The 9,519-nt window shown below is 37.7% G+C and overlaps 1 protein-coding gene across 1 annotated transcript in view; it reads right to left on the bottom strand.

Annotated features, from left to right (window-relative positions):
* Positions 1-8,266: 8,266 nt before the first annotated feature.
* Positions 8,267-9,519, bottom strand: part of tmeff2b (transmembrane protein with EGF-like and two follistatin-like domains 2b) — an 84,351-nt gene continuing 83,098 nt past the window's right edge. The window contains exon 9 of the mRNA XM_055213671.2: positions 8,267-8,853. Within this exon, the coding sequence (XP_055069646.1) occupies positions 8,757-8,853 (97 nt within the window). The 3' untranslated portion in view covers positions 8,267-8,756. The remainder of the gene's footprint in view (positions 8,854-9,519) is intronic.

The following is a 9,519-nucleotide window of genomic DNA, read 5'->3' as shown; positions in this document are numbered from 1 at the left end:
TGTACACAATAGCATATCTGAGCGGTGTTTTATATGTCTATGTGAAAGCAATGAGGCTGATATTGCACAGATGTAATTACAGTAAACAACAGACAAAAAGAAAATTGGTAAAACTAAATAAACATTTAATATGCATACCCTTTTTAAGTACTTGAAAAGGCATTTGTACTGCAGATCTGACACCTCACGTTACTGTTTGAATAAGACTACACACCAGGCCAGAGTGTTATTGTGTGTAACTCAATGTAACATCACGTTTAAAAGTAAGTCATGATTGGTGTCTGTCAGACACAGTGGTGGTGGCCATTTTCTTTGTTTTACTAACGTGGCATTTATGTACACAATATCATATCTGAGCCGTGTCCCAATTAATGGGAGTGGCTTGCAGAGCTGTGCATTGTGGTGCATAGTGGGAGTTGTAGTTTTTCATACAAATGTGCTCTAAAGTAAGTCACATTCTGTCTTTTCTCAGTCAAATAGGCACAAAATTCTAAATTTATGTTACATTTCGACTACAAAAATGACCCACTTTCAATAAAGATTAATGTTCCTATCGATGAAATGTCCCTTTAAGTGAGCGCAATTCAGTATCTGTAATTTACCTAACATGTTGCACCCTAATGCACAAAAATATGACTATTGAATATTACTCTGTCACTTTAAATAGTTTTGTGTGTTTTGTTAATATACTTACACTGTTTAAAACATTAAAAGTCCATATACAATATAGTTGCAATTTGCATCATTTGAAAATTCTGTTGTCCGGGAGATATAAAAACATATATCCCCAGCTGAAGTACACAAATTATTTTTTAAAGCTGCAAGTATGTCTCATAAAATTTTATGATTTCAAGAAATTTCTGTTTGGCATAAAACAATCTTAAGGCAACAATGTCTTGCCAAAACCCCATATCACCAGGTAAGAGTAAAATTAAGGATTTTAAGAAAATAACATGTAGGTCAAAAGACAATTTGTAAAAAAAAATAAAAAAAGGGCAAGAGATTTTAATCGCAAGTTGTTTTGACAATTTAAAAAAAATTCTATCAATCTTATAAGTTGGGTTCCAGGTTTACTACACAACAGCAAACTCCAGCCAGTATCTCCTGTCCAGTTGTCAGTTCGACAGGAGGGCTTTATGTTCCCCTGTAAGATTTGTGATGGCTGACAGGAGATGCACAGTCTGTGTTATCTCAGGTAAGACCTACAGTACAGTTTTGTTCCTCATACTGTACACCACAATGTTTTAATAATTTACTTTATTTTTTTTTATTATTTAAAATTAGCTTGGTGGTTAATAACAATTTTTTCTGTAGTGTGACAAACTTGAGATTTAATATCAGACTTTAATCATTGTATTTTTTAGGTGGATGCTGTTCTCTTCAATCTGCGAGTCAACATCTGTCAGTGCTAGGTTCTTCAGAGATGGCAAATAAGGGTGAGAATATGTGTAAACACCAGTGGCGGTCGTGACTTCTTTTTTTCGAGGGCACTCGATGCAAAGTTTGTCACCACATGTATGTAGCCTGTCGTGTGTGTGGTTCCTTTTTTCAAAATATGTGTTCTGGGCATCGAGGGATCCTATGTGCATTACGTGTCTTGTCAAAATAAGTGACTGCTGCAGATGCGTCTAAAGGGTTTATGATAAAAGAGACGCTTGCGTTTGCCAGATACTCGCATAATCTCATGCGTAATCAAAGTTTACTGTTAAGGGAGTGTCGTTTGCGTGTATTTTGTGAACGTGAGCGTCTCTGTTATGATAAACGGTTTTGACACACGGGCAGCAGGCACTTATTTTGACAAAACACGTAATGCATATGGTTTACATGACGCGACAAACACATATTTTGAAAACACAAGCAACACACATGACACTCCGAACACTTATTTTGAATTTGCGCCCCTCGGATGAGCAGTCACCAGCCGGCACTTGTAAATACCATGTTTGTTATTATAATGTCTCATAAATATTGTTAATAACTTGGCGTGCCAATCTTATGGTACAGGACAGAAGGGTTTATACGCAGCAGTGACATCGTTGACATCCCATGATGAAGCGGTTGCTGGGACCTCTACAGTGGGTCAGGCTCTTTCCCCACCATTGAATGAAGATACAGGCCATCAATGCTCCAGAAGGAGAAGTGCTGCGACCCGGACAGAAACTGAGACAAACCCGTCCAACCCCACCAGCATTGTGACCCCGCCTCTGAGGTCACCCAAAAAGAGATGGCTGGAGAGAAAGGCCAAAGAATCCGAAACATAGTTTAATAAGTTTGTAAATTTTTGCGAGTAAACATTATGACTAAGCAGTCTGTATTAGTTTTTTGTGAACATGGCAAAAGGTGAAAAAACACTTTGCAATAAGCTTGTATTTGTAATCTTTGTTAATGTTAGTTACGGCCAATACAATTGTCCATGTTAGTGTATGGTACATTAAAGGTGCATTGTGTAAATTTTAGCGACATCTAGTGGTGAGGTTGCAAATTGCAACCCATGGCTCAGTTCACTGCTCTTCCCTTGCTTTTGAAACGCATAGAAAAGTTACAGTAGCCGCCACCAGAAAAACATGTCATCGACTGAGGCAATTTAGTAAAAAAAGTGTGTCTGTTAGGAGCTTCTGTAGAAAAATGGCCCTCGGTGTATGTAGATAAAAACGTCTCATTCTAAGGTAATACAAACATAATGGTTCATTATTAAAAGGTCTTTATACACCCCTGATAATATAGTTTTGTATATTATTTAGCAAAAATTACACACTGCACCTTTAACTAATGTTAACAGTTACAACTTTTGGTTTGTGTATGTTGTCTACAAATCGGAAGGTTGGTGGTTCAATCCCCGGCTCCACCTGGGATTGTGTCGAGGTGTCCTTGAGCAAGACACCTGACCCCAACTTCTCCTGACGAGCTGGATGGCGCCTTATATAGCTGACACCGCTGTCGGTGTATGAATGTGTGAGTGAATGGGTGAATGTGATGGCCATTGTTCTATGAAAGTGCTATATAAATGCAGTCCATTTATCAACTTTTAATTTTAAAATGTATTAGTAAATGCTGGATTAACATAAAATAAGTTTAAAATAAAGTTGCAGAAGCAGGTTCATTGTTAGTTCATGTTAGCTAATCCATTAAAGGTTCACTGTGTGGATTTTTAGTGGCATCTAGTGGTAAGATTGTGAGTTGCAACCAACAGCTCAGTCCACAGCTCATTCTCTGTCGAAACGCCTAGAGCAGCTATGGTAGCTGCCACAGGACAATCATCGTTTGAGACAACATTGTGACAAAACATGGGCTATTTCTCAATATGCGTTCTTGTCTGATCTTGTAGACTTGTAAAACGTCATCAGTCGCGACCTAAGTAGGCTACTGTTCCAAATCCAAATTCGCATCAAGCCAAGTTCCAATAACATCCCCGGAGGTGTTCTTGATCCACCCATTTTATCAAGAATGCATCAGGAGGTGACTTGTGCCGACTTCTTTATATATATATATATATATATATATATATATATATATATATATATATATATATATATATATATATATATATATATATATATATATATAAGTGGCAATTTTACTATGCTATAATAAATTATTTATATGGTATTTTGAGCTAAAACTTCACATATGTGCTCTGAGGACACCAAAGATTTATTTGGCGTCTTAAAAAAGTCTTGTGCCATGGCCCCTTTAAATAAAAATAGAAAACACACAAATTATAATATAAACATAAATAACCTTCCCAGATATTAAACCAAAATTCATTAAAATATATATATAAAAATACATCCTGCATATATTTCTACAAAAAGCAAAATTATACAATATTTTTTATTTCATTATATTATAGAGGTTTTACTATAGCTTAAACAATGCATAAAATTGGTTATTTTTAAGTCTTTCTCTCTCTCTCTCTCTCTCTCTCTCTCTCTCTCTCTCAAGGTGACCGTCTGCATTATTGATCTAACATAAAAATGACTTTCCTCTGTTTGCATTGGATTCATTCATTATTAAAAACTCTCTTCCCCTCTTATTTTCTCTCTCACATCTTCAGCTCTCCTTCACAGTTTTACCTTCCCGAAGACCGACCCACCCTCACCGATTATATCTTACAGTATGTCTCAATCTTATATTAACCCCAGAGGCTGTGAATCTCTCTGCTGGATGTCTGTTGAGCGTCTTTGGTAATTGTTGTGAGATATCATACTGACAGATCAGCCGTGGGAAACCTGTGGCGTACCTGACGCTAACAGGCGACAGAGAGGGAAGGAATATTTACAGCAGTACAGGGATATGATTTATTACCACCCAATCTCAAACTTCCTTTCTCTCTCAAAGCCCTAATGTAGATTATTCAAAACTGTACTGAAAAAGCCAAACTCATACAAAGAGCTTAATGCTTTGTCACCAATATAGATTTACTCATTATTTGAGGCTTTGAACAGGGCTTTTTTTGTGCTTTGATGAGGAAAAACTGGGGGCCGAAAAAGTATTTGTTACACACCATGGGTTGTAGTAACCCAGCAGTTGGGTTGTTACATCCTAGCAATATTTTTTATTTATTCACAATATTCCAGCATCCAATACCCGGGGTTCCCACAGGTCCTTGAAATCCTTGAAAGTTTGTGAATTGTTGGAAAAAATTCAAGGCCCTGGGAAGTTTTTGAAAATATACAGGCATAGATACAGGTCATTGAAAGTGCTTGAATCTATTTTATGCAAGAAGTTTTCAGGAAAAAAATCCATATTATTCCCTGTGTAGTGTAGGATAATATCAAAACATTTCTAGACTTTTTAAGCACACGTGCTAAACTGTTCACTTTAAATGCTTATATCTTCTGTATGCGAATGTTGATTCATACCAAAATGCTTTTTTGCATAGTTGTGCACGTGAAAACGTCTTGGCTACGTATGTAACTGTTGTTCCCCGAGAAGGGAACGAGACGCTGCATCTCCCTTGCCATACTTCCTGCGTCCCTGTAATGCTGTCTTTGACAATATTTCAGATAGCGATATACTTCCTGGCTCCTGTGTCACCCTGTCTTTGTCGTTAAGCCTCACCATTGGTTGAATTTGATGTACACATTCAGACGCACTTACCACTGGAGGCGTCCCCAAAGTGTCACCACAATGACGTAGCGCAAGTTCCCTCGAAAGTGAACTTTAACAATATATCTTAAAAGGTAACACGACGTAACCTTGCTCTTACTTGAAATGTGTCCCCACATTTAGTCCTTGAATTTGAGGGTATTGGACCTGCTTTTGTACCTTTATTTCTGAGAGTGTACCCGCTGAGCTGCTCTGCCGCCAATCATAGCAAAATTTGAAAAGCTCACAAGAAAATAACATGTATATACAACATCGGATTAAGGAAACAAAAAAATTAAACAACCAAAATGGGAAATAACCCACAAAGCATTGTTTCAACTTAACACAGCTCAAATTTAAACAGTCCACAGCATTAACTTCAAAAACCTATTGAATTTACTTACATTGACAAGTGAGGCAGCAATTCATTTTAATTTCCCGATGGAAACATGAGTGTATTATCCAGTTCAGTGAAGCAACAACTTACCCTAGTGGCCGTGCACATTTACTTTGTGTAAACAATTGCAGATTATCTACAAGAAACAACTTCTGTGATACCTATACAATGTAATGTATTGTGAAGTATCAGTAATGCTCATTTTATTGCTTTGCAACACATGTTTACTGTTATTACTGTACAAGCAAGGCTTAAAATGCAATACTCAGTTTTTTTGCATTATGTAGGGACTGGAGGCGGGAGCTCTGTTCCTTCTCCATCCACTAAAGTGTTCCTGGCCTAAAAAAGTTGCTGACACTTCCCATACAGCAAAAAATATATTTTTTGATATAATTACGTTTATTTCAAAATAAATATCTAATCATCCAATCACATGGTAGTTCCTTCAATGCATTTAGGGGTGTGGTCCTGGTCAAGACAATCTCCTGAACTCCAAATTGAATGTCAGAATGGGAAAGAAAGGTGATGTAAGCAATTTTGAGCGTGGCATGGTTGTTGATGCCAGACGGGCCGGTCTGAGTATTTCACCATCTGCTCAGTTACTGGGATTTTCACGAACAACCATTTCTAGGGTTGTGCGTAAAAACATTCAGTATGCGGCAGTCCTGTGGGCGAAAATGCCTTGTTGATGCTATAGGTCAGAGGAGAATGAGCCGACTGATTCAAGCTGATAGAAAAGCAACTTTGACTGAAATAACTACTCGTTACAACCGAGGTATGCAGCAAAGCATTTGTGAAGCCACAACACGCACAACCTTGAGGCGGATGGGCTACAATAGCAGAAGACCCCAGCGGGTACCACTCATCTCCACTACAAATAGGAAAAAGGGGCTACAATTTGCACGAGCTCACTAAAATTGTACCGTTGAAGACTGGAAAATTGTTGCCTGGTCTGATGAGTCTCGATTTCTGTTGAGACATTCAGAATTTGGCGTAAGTCAGAATTTGGCATAAACAGAATGAGAAGATGGATCCATCATGCCTTGTTACCACTGTGCAGGCTGGTGGTGTAATGGTGTGGGGATGTGTTCTTGGCACACTTTAGGCCCCTTAGTGCCAATTGGGCATCGTTTAAAAGCCACGGCCTACCTGAGCATTGTTTCTGACCATGTCCATCCCTTTATGACCACCATGTACCCATCCTCTGATGTCTACTTCCAGCAGGATAATGCACCATGTCACAAAGCTCGAATCATTTCAAATTGGTTTCTTGAACATGACAATAAGTTCACTGTACTAAAATGGCCCCCACAGTCACCAGATCTCAACCTAATTTGAGAAGGTTGAGAACCTCAACCTTCATGCCCTGGATGTGCATCCCACAAATCTTCATCAACTGCAAGATGTTATCCTATCAATATGGGCCAACATTTCTAAAGAATGCTTTCAGCACCTTGTTGAATCAATGCCACATAGAATTAACGCAGTTCTGAAGGCAAAAGGGAGTCAAACACAGTATTAGTATGGTGTCCCTTATAATCCTTTAAGTGAGTGTATATATAAGCATTTATATTCACATAACATTGAAAGAAAAACTTAAACATAAGTAAACTGTAAACATAATAGGTTTGAAAAGGTTAAAATTAAATATATTTTCAACTGCATATATACTTGTAATTTTATAAATACTCTTTAAACACTTTATTTTTGCTGTATGGGTTGTAAAATTAGAAATGTATTTGTTGCTCCTGAAATACATTTTGAAATACATGTTAATATATGAAGGTTAAAACTAAATATATTTTGTTCTAATACAAATATTTATTTAAGCTTTACTGTCTACAAAATGTATTTAGCATATATTTAAAAATATTTTTAGCAATAGAAATATATTTTTTTGCTGTATGGGTTGACTCATTTCCACCATCGTGTGGCCACTGATCATCATAGCAACAGAATGCACAAGTTATAGAAATTATAGACAAATAATCTTTTGATGTTTCATATAGTTTTATATTTCTCCCTGAGTCCCTGCACATGCGCACACACACACACACACAAATGATCACAGAACTGTTGGATACCACTGTTGGTTCCATTAGTTATCTTAGGTCACAGAGGGCATTGGTAACAACACAACACACACAATACTTGTTGGCGGTGATTGTATTTGACAGCTCAGAGGCGTAGGAGAGAGCAGGACCGAGGTTGTGACAGCCTCTCTGCTGTCGGATCTTGTGGCAGCATTGATTTCTGGGTAATGGGTGCGGCTCGCAACCATCGATTGGCTGCTGGGCTTCATCCGCCTACAACTCCCTTCGGGCCGAGGAAGGCAGACAGGCAGACTGTCCTTTCCTGTGCGTGTCAGATTGTGCTAAGAAAAACAAGGTGACGAGAAAAGATGTACTGCATGCTAAAGCTAATCAACAGAGCTTGGGGGTTTTATTTTAAGCCGTGATCGTATTGACAACTTTGACAGTTGAGAAGACCTTTAAGCTCGGTTGCACGGAAGTTTAAGAAAACAAATTTACTAAAGAGACTTTGTCAGTGTGTGCATTTACATAACGTTAAACCTGACATTTAAAAAGACACAACATGTGCATATCCTGTTTGTATATTTATGTTTTTAGAAAATTGCTAAAATGTGTGGCAAGATGTATAAAAATAAAAATGTATAGCTTCATTTGAAGAAAGCAGACTTTGGACACCAAATGTACCTGCAATTAAATAATCACCCATGTGCTGTAAGTGTGATGAGGTTACGTAAGATGACACGTCAGATCACATCATATAAATTATTTATTTACATTACAGCGAATAAAAACAAAGAAAAACGTCACAAGAATATTAACCTATTCAAAATATATAATACATAACCAAACAGCCTTGGACTGCTCTTTTCCTTTATGGTGTCATAGACAACAAATACAAGGCAACATGTGACACCTCCACCAATTGAAACATCCATCTGAAAGCACTTCTCTTTTCCAGATTGTTGCAACCCCAGGGATGGGCGTGTTTCTGACATCCCCTCGCTGAAGTTGACTGTCTTTTCTCTTTCCACTGAGCCTTATTAAGACCTGCAGGCCAGCTGGATAAACCAAAGCTCACGAGGCCCATCCTCTGTTTATTCCCTATAGGAAACGAGGACCGATAAGGTTTGAGCACAATTCCGCATCCAGCATCGCTTGTCTGGAGAGGTTGTGTTCCCACAATTCCCTGGGGCCTTTCTCTGCTGTCTTTAGCACATCACTCTAAGTTTAAGGGTTTGTCAGATGAGTCTTGTGGAGGCCCGTAGGGTGTTTTCAGAGTTGAAGTGCGGAACGGTTTGCTTCTGGCGCGCTATACGATTCCCACGTGGACACCGTCTGTAAATACAAAGATGGTAGTTAATATCCATGCATTACATTTTTGCAGAGACTTTTATCCAAAACATCTTCAGGCTATACATTTTATGAGTATGCGTGTTTGCTCAAAAATTAAACCCATGATGTTTTATGATGGTAACAGAATAACCTAGCCTACAGTAGGCGTTTTCAAACTATTTTGAAACCCATTGACCTAAATTATTTACTTGAAGTACCCCCTAAGATTTTAAGTACATACTGTATTTCAATAACTTAAAGGATTAGTATATTTTCTTAAAAAAAAAATCCAGATATTTTACTTAACACTATGTCATCCAAAATGTTGATGTCTTTCTTTGTTCAGTCGAGAAAAAATAGAAAAACATTCCAAGATTTTTCAAATTTTAATGGACTTTAATGGACTCCAATACTTAACAGTTTTAATGCAGTTTAAAATTGCAGTTTCAAAGGACTCTAAATGATCTCAAACGAGGCATAAGGGTCTTATCTATCGAAACGATTGTCATTTTTGGCAAGAAAAATAAAAAAATATGCACTTTTGAACCACAACTTCTCTTCTTCCTCCGGCTGTGTGACGCGCCAGGGCGACCTCACGTAATTGCGTAATGACGTGGAAATGTTACGTGTTACATATATGAAACGCACATTTGCGGACCATTTTAAACA

Source organism: Misgurnus anguillicaudatus, chromosome 8 (genome assembly GCF_027580225.2).
Source record: "Misgurnus anguillicaudatus chromosome 8, ASM2758022v2, whole genome shotgun sequence".
NCBI lineage: Eukaryota > Metazoa > Chordata > Actinopteri > Cypriniformes > Cobitidae > Misgurnus > Misgurnus anguillicaudatus.
Note: the sequence above shows the minus strand (reverse complement) of the source record. Positions and strands in the feature narration are given on the sequence as shown.